This window comes from Ipomoea nil, unplaced genomic scaffold, assembly GCF_001879475.1.
Source record: "Ipomoea nil cultivar Tokyo-kokei standard unplaced genomic scaffold, Asagao_1.1 scaffold0188, whole genome shotgun sequence".
Classification (NCBI taxonomy): domain Eukaryota; kingdom Viridiplantae; phylum Streptophyta; class Magnoliopsida; order Solanales; family Convolvulaceae; genus Ipomoea; species Ipomoea nil.
In genome coordinates, this window is record NW_017616616.1 from 3,289,308 (window position 1) to 3,307,349 (window position 18,042).

Sequence of the window (18,042 nt, forward strand, 5' to 3'; positions counted from 1 at the left end):
CTTTAGAAAATTGATAAGTCCATACTTCATGTAATCATTTTCCTTATATAATAAAGAAAACATTTAATGAAAGTTGAATAATATGTTGATTAGTCTTATATAATTAAAGAAATAATTAATTAACGTTGAAATAATATGTGATGGGGTAAGTTAATATGAAGTAGTAATATTTAGTACGTAAATGTTACAAATAAAATATCAATGGAAGTTGAATAATATGTGGTCATGTATGGTCTGCATTCTGCACTTTTTTTGTTTTGTTTTGTTTTGTTTTGTTGTTTTTTTGTTTTCTTTTTTTTTTAATAAGAGAATTTATTTCTCTCTTATTTATCCAAAAAAAAAAAAAAAGGAAAACGAAAAGAAAGATGTTGGGGGAGAAATGGGGAAGAGATTACGGCAATTGTTATGTCGCGGAACCGTGTCCATCTTGTTAGGTGAATACGGTTCTAATACGATGTCGTTTGGCAATTTTGAAGTAACGGTGTTGTTAGTGGTATCGTTTTTCTCAACCAATCTGATTTTTTTTTTTTTTTAATTTGTCAAAACAGTCCAGCGAGACATTGTAAATATAGAGTTCAAGAATTATGAATATATAGTTTTATAATTATGAATATAGAGTTCTGTAATTGTGAATATAGAGTTCAATAATTGTGAATATAGAGTTCAAAAATTATGAACATAGAGTTCTATAATTATGAACATAGAGTTTAGTAATTATGAACATAGACTTCTAGAGTTTAAAAATTATGAACATAGAGTCTTATAATTATGAACATAGAGTTCTGTAATTGTGAATATAAAGTTCTATAATTATGAATATGAAATTAAAAAATTATGAACATAAATTTCAGAATTATGAGCATAGACTTCTTGAAGATAAACACCATAAACGGCGAAAAAAAGTAATTTTTTTAAAATTAACACGGTGTCATTTTTTATCAAAATGAAGCCGTTTTGGAACCGTGTCCACCTTGCAATGTGGACACGGTTCCATAGCATAATTTGCCAGATCACGGGCCAGCAATTCGTGTTTTAATGGGCTTATTAAAATGCACATTTGATTTGAAGAGTCCTAATTTGGGCCAGCATTCAATACTATGACGGGCCCAAAACGTAGGCCTTAAGAGTTAATTTAATACGAAATTACGAACATTGACTTTAAAATTATACGCGTCACACCACTCCTGACTCCCCCGCCACTATACTTTCATTTTTATTATTTTTATCCCCTGCTGAAAACCCTAATTCAAAATCCCCTCTCACTTCTTCACTCAACCTCTGCAACACCTTAGAAGCAAGGTAAGCTTCTCTGCTCTTGATTTCGGCTTGTGATATGCTATGTTTGTATGCATGCGTTGAGGTGATCGATTGATAAGAAAAGATGATTGATCCTGTTTGATTACAGTGCCGAGAGTTATGGCTGGAGGATCAGAGGGTGCTGAAACTGCTCTATCTTGCGCTCAATGTGGAAAACCTGCTCATCTTCAGTATGTATTTAGTAACGCATACACAGAAATTCATATGCATGGATATACTTATATCGTGTGTGTTTGTGTTTGCGGAAGGAGCTGTCCTGCTGGCATATTTCTTAGTTGTGTATGCATTTTCTGTAATTTATGTGATTTTTGTGGTGTGTTTGCATCATTCCATGTGTGTGTGTGTGTGTGTGTATTTCCTGTATGTAAGAAATTCTTCCTTGTGCATACTTTCAATTTGATAAACAATATTAGTCATTGTTATGGTGCTATTTTTTCCATGAAATGGAAATATAAATCATTTGGATTTGGATTGTTAGCTAACTTATTTCTGTAATTTTTAGCTTGATAAATGGACTCTGTCTATGATTCCTCCAGGCTCCAGAATCTAGTCAATTTATTTATTATATTTTTATGGTTTTGCAGGTGCCCCAAGTGCATAGAGTTAAAGCTTCCTCGCAAAGGGGCTGCTTTCTGGTTTGTAACTATGACCTGCACTTTTTGAATTTATTTTCACCACAATTTTTTTCCATGAGTTTGTTTTTGGAAATGCATGTATGATGAGGAGTACTCTTATCATAGGGTGACAATCTATACATTTCTTTTGTTGTTAACATGTTGTATGATGCTATAAAGATCAGTGATTGATGTTACACTTGTAGATACTTAAATTGGCCAATGGAATAAAATGTGTTGTTACAGGAAGAGTAGTTCTTTGATGTTTATGCAATTATGCCTGCTGAACCTTTGTTCTGCCTACACCCTTAGCTTAGTATTTTATTTTTGATGAAGATCATTTCTATCTACAGCACACAGGATTGTTTCAAGGCTTCCTGGAACTCCCATAAAGCAGTTCACTTAAAGGCAAAATTGTCTTCTCTTGCAACTGACACTCCAGGAGAAAAGAATGATTCTTCTACTGATGGCTGGTTATATTGCTTGAAGAAAGGACAGGCTCGAACACCAAAACTTCCTCATTTTGACTGGACTGGGTATTCTACTAAATTTGCATTTTTTTCATTGTAATAATTGATTTGTTTTTCTTTCAAACTGTTTTGAGTTTTGGTTGGTGAAGACTGAAAATGTGCATAGTATGATTGTAACTGAGATGATAATGCCAAAGATGGCTATGTGGAAATACAAGGAAGACCATATTAGAATTGACTTTATTTTAATCAAATAACATTTGACACCAATCAAGGTAAAAACAAAGAGAGAAATCCAATGAAGATTTTGGACATTTTCAAAATAGACCCATAGATGCACCTGGTAGAATGACTGTAGTAATAGGAGAGATGTTAGAGAGAAGTAGACCATAACTTCAATTCAAAAAGAATTGATAGCTTAAGGGTTTACAACAGACTTAACAGTTAATAGAATTGTAGAAAATGCTCTCAAAAGGAATATAAATACAATCTATATGTTTACCCCACCTAGATCAGGATTAAATCTTAGTTGAATTGAGGACATATTTTCATCTATCTGCTGTTTTTTGCTAGATGATAATGGTCTTATTTTCCTCATGGGTTTACAAACTTCCAATTTCCCTTAAAACTTCATATAATAGATTTTCATTTTCGATTGAACAGTAAAAAGTTGACAATTCCTGAAGGATGCTTATTTGTTTCAGCACTAAAGAAATATCTAATTTCATTTTTTTCTCAATTCTCATAACTAAAAAGAAAACTAAGTTTTCCAAGAGGCTTTTTGTTTCCCCATGAATGGCACTTTTTAGTTATTTATTTTTGTCATCATTGGGTCAGCATGGCTGAATGCGATAAATATCTTGCCGTAGTTCCTCTGGTCCTTTTTTTACTTTTTCTGAAGTTACTTTTTCTACCACTCTTCATCCCTCTTGTCCACAGCCCCCTGCCACTCTAAAAGAAAAAGAAGTCTTATCTATACCATGTGATGGTTAGGGGTATTTTCCCTTGCCCCTCGCCTCTCCAAGTAAAACCATCTACTCAATCTGAGAGTCTGTAATAATATCCCTTTGGTGCTTTTGTCTTCACAGGACTCTAAAGCCGTATCCAATCTCAAAAAAACGTTTAATTCCTGGTCACGTTGAGCAACCTGATTGGGCTATTGATGTAAGTTATTTTAACTGAACTTTTTGCTGCATTGTATACTCTTTCTTGTAAGCCTCTAGGTAACTACTACTATGGATTCACCCATTAGTAGAAATGAAGATGCTTAATTTTTTTAAATTACATATTCTTCATTGTATGTCAGGGACGGAAATGGAAACTTTGTAAATTGTCTAGACAATTCACACCAATGGGTTTCACTGTTCAATTCTAAAAATGCTTTTTATCCCTCAACTTGTGCATTTCTTTTATTTTTTTCTTTTGTAGGGAATCCCAAAAATTGAGCCCAACAGTGATCTGCAACATGTTGTTGAGGTACTGCTTTTATCTTTTGGTCTTAATGGTAGCTACTTATTGTCTAGATAGTTATAAGAACTAAGAAGCTATAAAATTACTGAAATTTTATTTTTTTAACCTTTTGTTTCTTTTGTCTTCAATTTGCATATTGTGAAGATCAAAACTCCAGAACAAATAGAACGAATGAGAGAAACTTGCCGTGTAAGTTTGTGCTTTTATTTTTTTATCTCTTCACCTTGCACTACACATTCGTTGTCTTGCCAAGTTGCCATGTAACTATTCTCTTAAAATTTGTAGTCATTTTCATAATTTTCTCATATGTAAAAATGTTCCCCCTCCCTTAATGGAATTTAAGATATTCCTATTTTGACTGGATTCTTTGTTTAAAAACTGCAAGAATTAAACAAATTTGCAGAATAGCATCTGTATGTAGTGTGTGCTCATGATCTGACTAGCATAATTGTAATATTTGATTATTTGTACTTGACATGATTAGGGGCACATTTCATTTCAACCTTTAAGAGCCATCCAGGGACATTAATCTGACTATGCTGTAATGGTTATATCACTCTTGAGCATAGTTCTTAATCATCACTAGTTTTTATTCAAATTGTGATGCTCAGATAGCAAGGGAAGTTTTAGATGCAGCTGCTCGCATGATTCAACCTGGTGTGACCACTGATGAAATTGATGCTGTGGTCCATGAAGCTACTATTGCTGCTGGTATGCTGACTTCCATGTGTGGATGAGTGTTTCATATTAACTTCATGAATATTCTGGCATAGTAGTGTGGAATTTTTTTTTCTCTAAAACTAAAGCATAATACTGATTTGAATATTTTGTGTGGCTCGTGGTTTTGGTGATGACTGAAAACATTTTTTTTTTTTCATATTTTCCAATCTGTCATTTTGGTTCTGATCTACTATTCTTCATAATCCCTATGAGAGTGAGCCAGTTACTCAGTTGTTCATGGGACTATAACTGGAGCTTTGGGGTTTTACATGTATGTATTTTCCATTAAATAATTTTATTTCTTTTTGCAGGTGCATATCCATCCCCCCTAAATTATCATTTTTTCCCCAAATCATGCTGCACGTAGGTATTTTATATCGTATATTTGCTTTATTTGCAGTGTGTAGTGTTTTCTGTGAATAATTGATGGTTGACATTTGTCACAGGTCAGTGAATGAAGTGATCTGTCATGGGATTCCTGATGCCAGGTATCTCCCACATTCAAGCTAGGAAAACTATATGTTTTCTTGGCTTCTTTCCTGTTCCTTGTTAACACTATAGTATGAGAATTTATTATGATTTAACCTAGTCCAGTTTATTTCCTTGCTTCAATAGTATCATCTCGATACTATATGTTGTATGTTCGGTTGAGCCTGGTGTTGGTAATTGTTCTTCATAATTGTTTCAGGAAGCTAGAGGATGGTGATATTGTAAATGTTGATGTCACTGTGTATTATAAAGGGGTCCATGGTAAGAAGCACCTTATACTAGTATAATGTATGAGTGTATGACATTATCCTAAATAATTGTCTGAGTATTACCTGGTGTTTCCCTGACTGTGCAGGCGATCTCAATGAGACATTCTTTGTTGGTAATGTGGATGAAGCTTCTCGGCGACTGGTTCAATGCACATACGAATGCTTGGATAAAGCTATATCAATTGGTTGGTCTTGTTTTCTATAAACTGTATTCTACATGGACTTTAGAAATCATGAGTTTTCTAAATCCTAACACATCCTCAATACTTCAGGAGTTTTTATTTTTGTTATTTACTATTATGTTTGGTAATTGGCAGTAAAACCTGGGACACGTTTTCGGGAAATTGGTGAGGTCATTAATCGGCATGCATCAATGTCAGGGTTCTCTGTGGTAAGTTTGAAGTTCCAAAAAGGAAAAGGGATGGGATAGCCGGATAGGTGTTCCTTTAATACTAGTATTTCTGTGAGTGAATTCCATTTTTGGTCCTACTGTTATAGGGGCGTTTCCAATTTTAGTCCATCTTAATTTTTTTTGCCACTTTATAACCACGGTTATTGAATGTGTTCCACTTTTAGTCCCACCGTTAGTATTTCCATCAAGAGGCCGTGTAATCTAGGGGTATTTTGACCTTTCATCTCATCCAAGACTATGTTTGACTAAAGAAATGGGAACATTAAACCTAAAACCTAAGAAACCTCGCCGGCCCATGTTGGAACGAACGAAACGATGTAGCTTTGGCTTCCCATTCTCGTTGTTCGAAGAGCCATCTTCGAATATCGGAGTAGGATGACGAAGCGCCTGGATTAAAAGACAAGAGACAAACATAAAAAGACCAAAATACCCTTTGATTATACGGCCTCTTGACGGAAATATTAACGGTGGACTAAAAGTGGAACACATTCAATAACAGTGGTTGAAAAGTGGTAAAAAAAATTAAAGTGGACTGAAATTGGAAACGCCCCTATAACAGTAGGACCAAAAATGAAATTCACTCTATTTCTGTTGTATAATTTTTTAGAAGAGATGACATTCCCTATTTTCTCGTGAACAGGTGAAATCATATTGTGGCCATGGCATAGGAGAGCTTTTTCATTGTGCACCAAATATTCCCCATTATGCAAGTATCCTTGGGATATTAGTTTTCATATATTTTTTTTTGTATGAATAAAATTATGCTACAGCTGGCTAAAGTTTGCTGCAAATATATAATAATATATTTGCTGTGTCACAGTAACAACTCCTATTATTACCTGAGATCACCTGTTATATCTTTTGTTCCACCATTTTTCCTTTGTGTTAACCTTAACACAATCAGGAAATAAAGCAGTTGGTATAATGAAGGCTGGCCAGACCTTTACCATTGAACCTATGATCAATGCAGGTTAGTTGCTTAAATTACTCTAGTGAGGCGTGATATCGTTTGGTACATAGATAGCACTGAGTTTCTCATGTAACATGTGCACCAGGTGTTTGGCGTGACCGGATGTGGCCTGATGGATGGACAGCTGTAACAGCAGATGGAAAACGTAGTGCTCAGTTTGAACACACATTACTGGTACGAGTTATTAAGTTTTATTTAAGTTTTTAATCAAGGATAGTTCCTATACCCCTAGTAATAATCTTTCCAACCATTTGCCTTCAAGCCAGTATTATGCTTCTAGTGTTTCAACTAGTAATCTTACAACCATTCCTTTTTTAAGTTTAATTCAATGCATATTATGCTATTATATCCTGATAGAGTTGTAATATCTGTCATTATGGAATGTTCATTATCATATATGGAACTTAGATAACAAATAAATAAATGAAGCGTACATTCCCTACCCAAAAAAAAAACAAAATGAAGCGTACATTTACTTGCCACTGCTTCCTGCTTTGGATTTGAGCACATTGAAATAAATTCACTTGTTTATAATTGCTTTGCTCATGCAGGTGACTGAGACGGGAGTTGAAGTTCTTACTGCTCGCCTGCCAACATCTCCCAGTGTGTTCCCTTGGCTAAATTCATGATCAGTCTGCTGCACTTTGGAACAAACTGGACTCCAGATGAGTACCTTACAGTATGTACTTGTTGAATGGCATCATGTCGTTTATGCAAAGCCTTGAAATTTTGGTTCAGGACTTTTCATTTTCAAGTAGTAAATTGAAGTCTCAGGACTCGGATACTTTGTGGAAGAATTGAGCAATCCGCAAATATTTAACAATTTTTGTATACAAGTGGAGGTGGTGTAATTTTTTGTGTTAGAGATTGTGTTGCGTGGTAATTTCAAATTTACTGAACGATGATAAAAACATCTTCAAACAATTTATAAGGTTTTAATGTTTGGGAATGATAAAATCAATCTGCATGTCTTCCTTTTAGTCGCGCGCACACATGCATACACATATAGATGCATAATGTACACACCATATAGACACATATACACACGCATATATACATATTTATTTATTGTAGTACTCTTATTATTTTTGGCAGCTTATTAGAAAAGCCATTAATCTTAATTTTAGTCTTTTAATTATGGTGTTTTTTTTTTTTTTTTTTTTGCTTTTAATCCTCAAATTCAAAATCGTTTAGAGATACCAAAATTTAAATGAACTTGCAGTTACTGAGATCAATTTTTCGTATTAATCAGAGCATAACAACAAAATAGAAACTTAATATCAAATAAATTCTAAAACGAAAATAAAACGGTTTATCACAAATATATATATATTTTTCAATTTAGATTTCCAAGTTTAGCGGTGATGTCATGAAAAATAGCCCAAAGAGTCATCAATTTGATAACAAAACCGTTCCATTTGCAAATTGCTAATATGGACCCTTTTCACCCGGTTAAAGCAAGTTTTAACCATATATTTATCACCCTTGAACATCGTATATTAAATAAAATTTCAACTCTGAAACCATATCTACCTTCCCACTTCACAGTATATAAAACAAAATCGGCGGGGTTGAAGATACCTGGCAGGCTTTGAACATCTGAAACTGGATGCAGTGAAACCGGGTGTAGCAGAGACGCAAACTGTATAACATCAACAGATTGCATGTAGGGAGATTAAAACCCAGCTGATTCAACTAGAGATGAGTATGATTCATTTTCATCTGTCTTGGACACTTTTTCAGCAACCTTGCGGGATGCACCCTCATTTGCTGAGGAAATCTGCCCAGTTTCTATACCCGCTATGGCACAAAGCTGTATCCTTTTTTCTTTAGCTTCTGTAATATCACCTTCCCAGCAGGTTTCAGAAATGATTTCCAGTGCTTTATCTATTTTGTCTTCTGCAACAAGACTTGCATTTTGTAGGAGGACAAGATATACTTGTTCAGCACTAGCTTTCCTTATCTGTTTAAAATAATTTGAAGACCCAGTTCTCATGAATTATTTTTGTCAAGTCTTATGTTTAGCTACTTGAAGCAAATTTTGCATAGTATCTTCATGTGTAACATACCTTTGGATAGCGATGATTGAGGAAAACTATTAGCTGGCTAAAAGCCTGGGTGCTGATAGGCTCCAAAAGTGAAGCAATATATCCAAGTATTGCAATTCCAGCATTCAATTTAGAGAAGTCCTTCGATCCTTTCAATTCCAAACGAAGAGAATCCAAAACAGCAGCACAGAAGACAGAAGTATGTCCCTAAAAGATTGTAAACAACAAAGAGATCAGTTGTTTGTATATACACATTACCAGGACAATGTCACGGGAGGGGGGTACACAAATTTCTTTTACGAAAAGGGAAAGTGCAACAACATGGAAGCATAAGTGGATAAAACCACATAAAATAAGAAGAGCATACGGACTTACCTCCATGTTTAGGAATACCTTTTTGCTGAAAAGAATCTCAATAGTCTGAAATAGATGAGTACACACTAAACACTAAGAAACTCAAAAGCATGAGGAAACCAAAAAAAAACAAAAACAAAAATTCCATTAAGCATACCTTCAAGGTAGGTGTTGTGACTCTATCACATCTCTTGTACATTTGAAGAACCCAAAGAATGTCTTTGGACAAACTCTGCTCTATAGAATCAGTCTGGTTTTCTGCTGATTGAAGATAATCCATCAGAGCACCAAGTGATGCTTTCCTCAAAGAATCTTGCAAACCACCAATAGAAATAACCAACCCAGAAGCAACATATTTACTGTAGCAACTGACCCCAAGTAACTGAATAAATTGAGGAAATGAGAAATTTGGCACCTGCAAGTTCAAATAACCAAGATTCGTTGTCAAAATCCTGAAGAACATTTGGACAAACAATATGCACAAAGTTTCATTCACCTACCCCCCACTTCAGATCTGTGTTATTGGGAACTACATATTCTAGTCTCTCCCTATAAGGTATGAATGGCACAAAAATTTCTTTGTTGTACAAAATTCTCTGGAGAGTATTTGCAGATAGCTCTCTTAATTTATCCATCTTTTCCATTGCTTGCTTAACAATACCTCCAACTATGCAGGTTGCAAGATCTTCATCAAATAATAATTTCTCCTTCTCATCCATCTTTGATACAGAATCAAGACTCAATATGTCTGATTTACTTGGCAAATGCTTGGAATCTCTCTTGCATAGAATATATGTACATTTCTCAAGACCTTCAATGGCAGCTTCACGAACCCAAGAACCCACATCGCCTCTATTATCTACAGAGTAATCATCTAGAGCTCTAAGTAAACTCTGTATCACTTCATTCTTGATAACAAGAAACAGAGAAATGTAATCTTCTTCGGAGAAAAAATCAGAGAATTGTTTTGCGTGAGTTAAAGTTTCACACACTGATACAAGTCCCTTGACAGCATTCACCCGTGCTTCTGCATCCCTATCTTCAGGATTCTCCTGCATATCAGAATGTTGACATTGATTTGAGACAACAATCAATATTAACTCCTCACAGTGACTGGGGAACAAGTGGAAAGAGGAGTGAACTTTAGGCAAAAACTATAGAATGAAAATGAAGACAACAGCAAAATATGCAAACCTCAATCTCACAAGCCCTGCAAAGCTTTGAAAGCACATTCTTCCATCCTTTAGCCAAAAACCCAAAAGGCAATATACCAACTGCGAGTGCAGATCCTCGCCTAGCAGCCACATTAGGATCAGTCAACTGTTCAAGGTACTTCTTCGGAATGTCAATTAATGGTTTATTTTCTGTAGCCACAACGTAAGCAGGAATGAAGCTTTTCAGGGCAGCAACAGCAGCACCCTACAGAATACAAGCAATTTGGGAATCAAATAAAAAACTTCAAATCAAAAGAATTGTATAATATATATGCAATGTAATAAAAGCGACCTGTATCTGAGAATTAGGGTGCTTCAAATTCTCATTGAGTGTATCAAGCAGACTTCGTTTTGTTCTATCAGTCAAATGTACATGCACCATAGAAGTGCACTCTATATAACGTGAAACAGCAGAACGCATTATCTCTCCACCCTTCCCACGATAAAGTCGTGCTTTCTCAATTGCAGGAACCACACCAGCAACTTGTTTCTGGAGATCTGTAAGAAAGAAACATAGATGAACATGAGCCACATATTGAGATTTACCAACACTCAAGTAATAGAAGCTAATAAACATGCTATAATTCATTTAGAAAGCAACATTAAACTACTAAAGTAAAATTTTAAACTGTGTCAACTTTGGAGGAGTGTGAAATAGCGGAGAACCCAACCTGATGAAAGAACATAGTCACACTTGTGCAGAGCCAAAATGACTTCTCCAAGAGCTAAGGTTGCACCATGACGCATGCATAAATCAGTAGAAAGAGTGCAGGGCATTAATTTCTTCAGAATAACTTCCACAAAATATTCAGTATCATACTTGACAAGAGAAGAAAGGGCATTCCCAGCAAGCTCTCTCAAACTTTTGTCCTACATATGCCAATAACAAAGTAAACAATTACAAAATATCCACCAAGCGTATAAATACAAGAAGAAACAACCATACAGCTGTACATATTCAAAGATCATTCATGAAAAGTTATGAACATTATAATTAAATACACATGGCTTCACAGAATAAACTTATAACTAGTTTGCAAAAAGAACAGATTCTTCTAAAATAGATCAACAATATTATTATTATTATTATTATTATTTTTTACTTATAGTGAATGCAGTCTGCTTATAGGTTTCCTCTTGTCCTGGTCCCATTTCAAGCTTCTGTCACGCCCTCTTTTTCATACGCATGAGCCTGCTTGTGGTTTTCATTCTCTAGCTTACAATATTTTGAACTTTTATATGACCTAATCAATATGCTCTTAGAGCAACCCCATTAGGGGTTTTTTCATGGTTTTTTGTAGAACAAAAATCACCAAATGGGTTTTTAACGAGCAACCTCATTTGTTGAGGTTTTTTGTTGGTTTTTAGGAAGCCAAGTAGGAGAGAGAGAGAGAAAAAGGGAAGAGAAAAAGAAAAGGAAAAAAAAAAAAAAAAAAGAATTCTGACAGATTTTTTAAAAAAATAAAAATAAAAAGCATGCCTCTCACACGCCATGTCTGGGTGCAGCAGTGCCTCTAAAGATGGTAGTAATGGAGATTAGTCCACAAGGAGCAATATGTTCTCTTAGTAGCCACTTTTTATTCAGCAAGCCTTCATCATCCCAAGCTTCCCTCCTAATTCAGAATTTTTTTTTCACTATCAAAGAGATCTAAGCACCAGCTATTAGGCATAGTGCCATAGACATTGGAAAATATAGAGCAAAGTACTCTCCTCTCTCTTGACCCCATCCCGAAATGAATAAGGAAAAGGATAACATAGAAAAAAACAAAAAAATGTGCAAGAATCATAGTCGGCAGAAGTTTAACTTATTACATGATGCATCCTATTATATCACCAGAGACAAAAACCTAAAGAGTGAAGCAAGACTTAAACTAATGCCACAATCAGTAGAGACAAAAACCTAAAGAGTGAAGCAAGACTTAAACTAATGCCACAATCAATAATCACGGAAAATTAATGCTAACATGGAAGGAAGATAAACATACCCAGTGACAGATCTTGTTATGAAGCAGCTCATCTACAAAAGGGTGCAGGTATCCATCATATTGAGCAATGGAGACTGAAACATCAAGATAAGAGTTTACACGTGAAGAAAGTGCAAAATAATCAGCTGTATTCACTATATCAATGCCATGGGGATAATTTCCTTGTCTTCCAACATTCTCTTGAAAAGCAGCAGCTGCTGCTCTTCTACAATTAACCTGGAAATTAAGCTAAAGTCTTCAGCATCTAAATAAAAATAGTGGAGAAAAAAAAACATCAATATATAGTGATTAGCACCTCACGGTCGTAACAAGCCACAGTCAGAAGGTGTGGAGCAAGCTGTTCAAGTACACTTTTCATATCTGTATGATAATATGCACGACCAAATGCCCAGCAAACATAGGCAGCAGCATCACGTACATGAGATCCAATACTATGTGGACCCCGTCGAACATCATAATGTAAGGCCTGTCAGAGAATCATACACCAAAGTACTGCCCATCAGATTCAAATCACATACGGTCAACGCTAAGCTTTTGAAATATATCTATGATACACTCATACACCAAGTTCCCAAGATGAAAGTTTTCCACTAAGAATAATGCAAAGAATACCACTATACTGACTATAGTATGGCACAGATACTAGATGACACTCAACTACTCAAGCTGATAAAAGGGGTGGCATATGCATCAACAGATGACTTAGGAAGTTGTATAGAAAACCAGAATTCAAAAAGACAGCTTCACAACCCAACAAATGCCAAATTTATCCACCCAAGGCAACAGAAGGGTGAGCAGTGGATCTCAAAGAAACATCTTTGGCAAAACCAATGGTGAGAGGAGAGGAAAAGACAAACACAAAACTCATACTCTAGCAAAAAGAACATTTTTTAATCACTATTTGAAGCAAAAGTTTAAAGCTCAAAATCACTATCAGATGAAGAAATCATGGAAACCAACAAAAATGGAGAATTATGATCTGAAAACACAAAATCATGGCCAGAGAAGTCAACCTTCACTACAACAGGCACAACTTTTGAAAAGCTAATGGGTAAGAGCAACCCTCTACGTGCTAACTCAGCCAGTGCCAAGCAACCTCCATGCCATGAACCATCTCCCTGTAGTACAAGAATATAGAAGTTTAACTTATAACCAATAACCAACAATAACATAAACAAATGCACGAAAATTACAACCACAAGTAATGGTATTCTCAGGAATAGAAATGATCTTTAGAAATTATGTATATCCCAACTCCCAATTACGGAGTAATAAATTGAAATGTTGACAAAAAACACTACCTCACTGGGTGAAAAAAGCTCCAGTACAGATGACAGGACTTCATCAGAAAGTGCATAAGTTAAGCGTGAAGTAACACGGCCAATACCTTTTGCAGCAGACCAGCGCACAACAGTGTCCTGCATAAACAGCAAGATGTCTAAGACAATATGGTGTAAATGAAATTCAAAACTTACACTGAATCATTTGTTTATTTACCCCAGGCACATCAGAGACAACTAAGGTTTAATCAGTTAATAAAATAATCTCTCACCCCTTAAACATACCGTATCTCGCAATCCAGTCAGCAAAACTTCAATAATCTCTTCTACCATCTCTGGAACATCCATATCTTCCTCTTGATATAATTCCAAAGGATCTGTGGTTGCAGCACCATTGTTTTTGTGCATTCTGGCCAAGTCTTGGGATATATGGTCTCCCAGTGTTTGCTTTCTACCCTAGATGATGAAGAAAATGAAAACTTAACTAGGAAATTCATGGAAACTTTATCAAGAATGTAGCTTTTCATGAAGAATCTTTAAAGACAAAAGAATTGCAAGAAAATGAAAACAGACAGAGAATAAAGAGTTGAGATGAAAATAAGCAACACTTCATACACAGAGTTGTACATTTCCAGCAGTTTATACTTTATTATTGATAACTGAATACACTAATTTTTTGAAGATTTTTCAAGAAAAAAAAAATGCTGTCATAAAAAAACAACAAAGGAATAAGAACATCTAGATAATTCAACTAACCACATAGCGCCATGATTGAGAACGGTGAGGCAAACAAGTAAGCCCTATCCGTTGAGCTAGCTTCATAAGATATTTGCGAAGTAATGGGCTTCGTACTGCACCATTAGACTTCACCAGACTTGTTGCCTCTTTCCAAACAGTGGGAACCACATTAAGCAACAGTTTTGCACTCCCAGTCTACATTTTAATAGAAGCAGTGAGTTTAGGGGATTTGTATTTAAAGTAAGGATGCTAAGTAAAAAAAATTTAAAAGTGGTAAGCAGTCTAAATACGTGGAACTCCATGAGAAGGTCAAGATAGGGATAATATATAATTTTTGGCTCCAGGTTCTGTCATATACTTTTAAACAAATACAATAGTGCAGAAGGATATTATCTTGAGAAAGAATCCAAAATGATGGAAACATATGTTAAACACCTAATAATTAATGCCATTTTATACTAAAATAATCTAGTTTGCTTCCTTAAGATGACTAGATGATTTTTATAAGCAATAAATCATATAGGTTAGAAAGCAATAACCAATAGTCAAATGGAAAGTTAAAATGCTTCAAATTATTAAGAAACAGAAGCAGTGAATATACAAGAGAGGCTACCACTTTATGCAAATGATGAGACAGTAACAAAGTTTAATCCTAAATATATATTCCTCATGGAAGCATCCCTAGCATGTATTAAAATTAGATAGAAATATTTATTTGCTTTCAAATTTTCTATGAAACTCGGAAATAAAAAAATGATAAAGTAATGAACCTTGAAAGTGGTAGACAATGCTTCCACTGTACCCAACAACCGGAAGTGATCAGTAACATTATTTGAAGCAGATGAAATGACTTCATGCGTCCAATCAATAAAGCTGAAGAAAAAGAAAACTGGAAATAAATATTGAAGTCAAATAATAGTTTAGAATAATGAACATAAACAAAGCAAAATTTGATGAGTTCAACAGAAATTGCACGTGATACACTATTAGTTTTCTCATTATTCGGCCACATACCTAAAAAAACTAGTACAATAACTTTTCCCAAACTTGTCAAGCATTAATAAGGTTCAGTGAAAGATAAGCTTGGAAGAAGAAAATGAAATGATTATGATCCATCATCCATCCATTATCTACATGGATGAGGAGCAAAATTAAGACCAAGGCACCAGCATGCTCACATGCAGACAAAGGAACTCATGAATTCGATAGTAACTTAGTAAGACCACTTAAACTTATTTTCAAATGACATCTCATACCTCCATAAGAGTACAAGACATGAAGTATCCCCTCCCCTCTACTTTAGCTAGCCAATGCAAGCAACCCGATCCCGATAAGCTCAATTCAAGGCTCAACTGGGAAAGGTCATATTGAGTCTGAGTAACTAGGTACAACATACCTACAATTTCTATTGCCTCTAAGTCTCTAACCAGTATTTCATCACATTTGACTTCAAAAAACTCTAGCAATTCATAATGAAATGATATCAAGTAGCAGAAAAGTATTACAAAGATAACCTGTTAAAAGCCTTCAACATATCTGGGCGTGTTAGAAGTTTTGAAAGCAACAATCCAGCTATAGTACGCATAGGACCAGCATCTGAAAGGTAGTCCTTAGAGCATTCTATAATCCTTAGTGCCAATGGAGGAGGTTCATCTCCACTCATACATCGACTATCAGTAACACTAGTATCCACAGAGGATATATCAAAAGGAATCAATACTAGTATGGAAAGCCATAATAGTATCACACACTTCGCCTCCATCTCTCCTGTACTTTCTTGCCTCAATGATGTTACTGATTGTGCATTGTGGCACTTCTCCAACAAAGAGACTGCAAGCTCTAGATCAGAAACCTGATGCGGAAAGAATTTGATAACAGCCTTATATCCACAAACTGTTACCAAACAATAAATGATTATGCATAAAGGTTTAATAACTTCGAGAATTTCATCTGAGGTTGCCCCTAGCTCAGCAGTTTTGGAACGAATAATGGACATCAGAGGAGAAACTATGCTCTCCAAATATGGCTCTACTAATTGACCCTGTTCCTGATACTTGTCCATCTGCAATATCATATTCAGTATGTTAGGCTACATTTTCTGCTCAAATCAGGAAAATAGAGATAAAACAGCGAGATATTAACTTCCTCAACTAACAAAAGAGCATATCCTATAAAGTAATTAAAATTAATGTCTCGAATAGCTTCACTTCTAGTATACATAAAGTGAACTGCACAATACGCAGAATTTGTACAAAAATTGCATCTAAATTTACAAATATCATTAAATTTCGCAAATTAGTGCACTACATAAACAGAGAGGTGAATGTGAAGTGATTGCGTACAATGGATCGGATCTTGTGGACGGAGGAGAGATCGGAAACCCGGCCGTGCGAAACGATGTCGTCGAGGAGGGACTTCACGAGCTTCCATTCCTGGAGGAAGTATCTCTGAAGAACTCTCTCTTTGGAATCGTGTTCGTCGTCTTCGTCTACGTCTTCAGGTGATGCTGAACTGTTCGTCGCCATTCTCGATTCCTCCTCGGCCTCCATTTTCATGCTCCGAGCAACTTCTTCTTTAGCCGCCATCGAAGTGACTGCGTCGATTACTGGCAATTGATTTATTCAAATTTCCCGCTTGAGATTTGTACTGGACTTCAACTGCTCTGAAGTCTGAACTTCTTTTTTCGCTTCAAGCTCAGTGTTCATAACTCGGTGCTCACCCAAAATGAAAATATATAAATAAATATCAATTTGGTCCCTATAGTTTTATTGCTCAATCAATTTTACCTTATCAAATGTTCTTCGTTCTTTTCTATAATAATTTCATCGATTTTGCCTAACACAGCAGCACACTTTGCTAGTGAGTAATGGGCCTAATGGGCTACATAGATCCAACAACAACAATAGGTGCAAATATTGGTAGCCTAAACTAGAATGCAACAAATTTGGCAAATTATTGTGTGGACCATGAATATCAAGTACATTTTTAATATATTAAAAGTACATTATTTTTGTACTGAAGTTACATTATATAATATAATGTACTCTTAATATATTAAAAATGTACTTTCAAAAAATATACCTTACGTACATAAATAATGTACCCTTAATATATTAAAAATGTACTTTTTATTTATGATCCATGCAATAATGATTGAACAAATTTAATTGTGGCTCATATTCTAGTTGAGTCCAATTTTAATGTGGACTGTAGTCTATGCAGCAGCGTGAACCATGTAGAAAAATGACGTGTTTAAAGTTTTTTTCGTTAACAATGGTCAATGGTAGAAGGTAAATTTCATTATGGTCCATGTAGCAACCTCTTTCATTATTCAGTTTCATTACAATATCACTAAAGTATCATTCTAATTCAATTTTGTGAGACCTGTTATTCAATTTATTTTATACACAATGTAGTTTCATTATAGCACCACTAAAGTATCATTATTATTCAACTACTGTTTTATTTGACAATATACACTCAATATGTGAGACTTGTTATTCAGTTTCATTTTATACGCATTGTAGTTTCATTACAGCACCACTTAAGTATCATTTGACAATATACACTTAATATGTAAGACTTGTTCAATTCCAAACTTGAACACATACCTAGTAAGTACTAATAAAAGTTATTTTAGAAAAAGTTTACAAATAAGCCAATATATCACTTTCCCAATACCACTTAGCTTG

The 18,042-nt window shown here is 35.0% G+C and overlaps 2 protein-coding genes across 3 annotated transcripts; one reads left to right on the forward strand and one right to left on the reverse strand.

Moving 5' to 3' along the window:
• The first annotated feature begins 1,186 nt into the window (after positions 1 to 1,186).
• LOC109183528 (methionine aminopeptidase 1A) lies at positions 1,187 to 7,702 on the forward strand. 2 transcript variants are annotated; one of them, XM_019333628.1, is made up of 17 exons: positions 1,188 to 1,299; positions 1,406 to 1,487; positions 1,902 to 1,952; positions 2,285 to 2,467; positions 3,490 to 3,565; positions 3,830 to 3,877; positions 4,016 to 4,060; positions 4,483 to 4,582; positions 4,903 to 4,954; positions 5,038 to 5,079; positions 5,280 to 5,341; positions 5,436 to 5,534; positions 5,667 to 5,740; positions 6,402 to 6,471; positions 6,666 to 6,731; positions 6,817 to 6,905; positions 7,283 to 7,702. In XM_019333628.1, the coding sequence occupies exons 2-17, from the start codon at positions 1,417 to 1,419 to the stop codon at positions 7,358 to 7,360; spliced, it is 1,206 nt and encodes a 401-aa protein (XP_019189173.1). In that variant the 5' UTR covers positions 1,188 to 1,299; positions 1,406 to 1,416; the 3' UTR covers positions 7,361 to 7,702. The 2 variants fall into 2 exon arrangements, with proteins under 2 accessions (XP_019189181.1, XP_019189173.1); XM_019333636.1 differs by lacking the exons at positions 6,666 to 6,731; positions 6,817 to 6,905; positions 7,283 to 7,702 and adding an exon at positions 6,564 to 6,635 and having other exon boundaries at positions 1,187 to 1,299; positions 6,402 to 6,515.
• Positions 7,703 to 8,042: 340 nt separating this feature from the next.
• LOC109183468 (tubulin-folding cofactor D) lies at positions 8,043 to 17,093 on the reverse strand. Its single transcript, XM_019333569.1, has 17 exons — positions 16,693 to 17,093; positions 15,865 to 16,412; positions 15,121 to 15,223; positions 14,369 to 14,545; positions 13,898 to 14,068; positions 13,634 to 13,750; positions 13,346 to 13,450; positions 12,628 to 12,798; positions 12,333 to 12,548; positions 11,019 to 11,217; positions 10,640 to 10,845; positions 10,328 to 10,552; positions 9,634 to 10,185; positions 9,291 to 9,548; positions 9,155 to 9,199; positions 8,801 to 8,986; positions 8,043 to 8,694 (listed from the first exon to the last, which is right to left on the reverse strand). Exons 1-17 carry the CDS (start codon positions 16,933 to 16,935, stop codon positions 8,407 to 8,409), a joined length of 3,810 nt encoding a protein of 1,269 aa, XP_019189114.1. The 5' UTR covers positions 16,936 to 17,093; the 3' UTR covers positions 8,043 to 8,406.
• Positions 17,094 to 18,042: the final 949 nt, after the last annotated feature.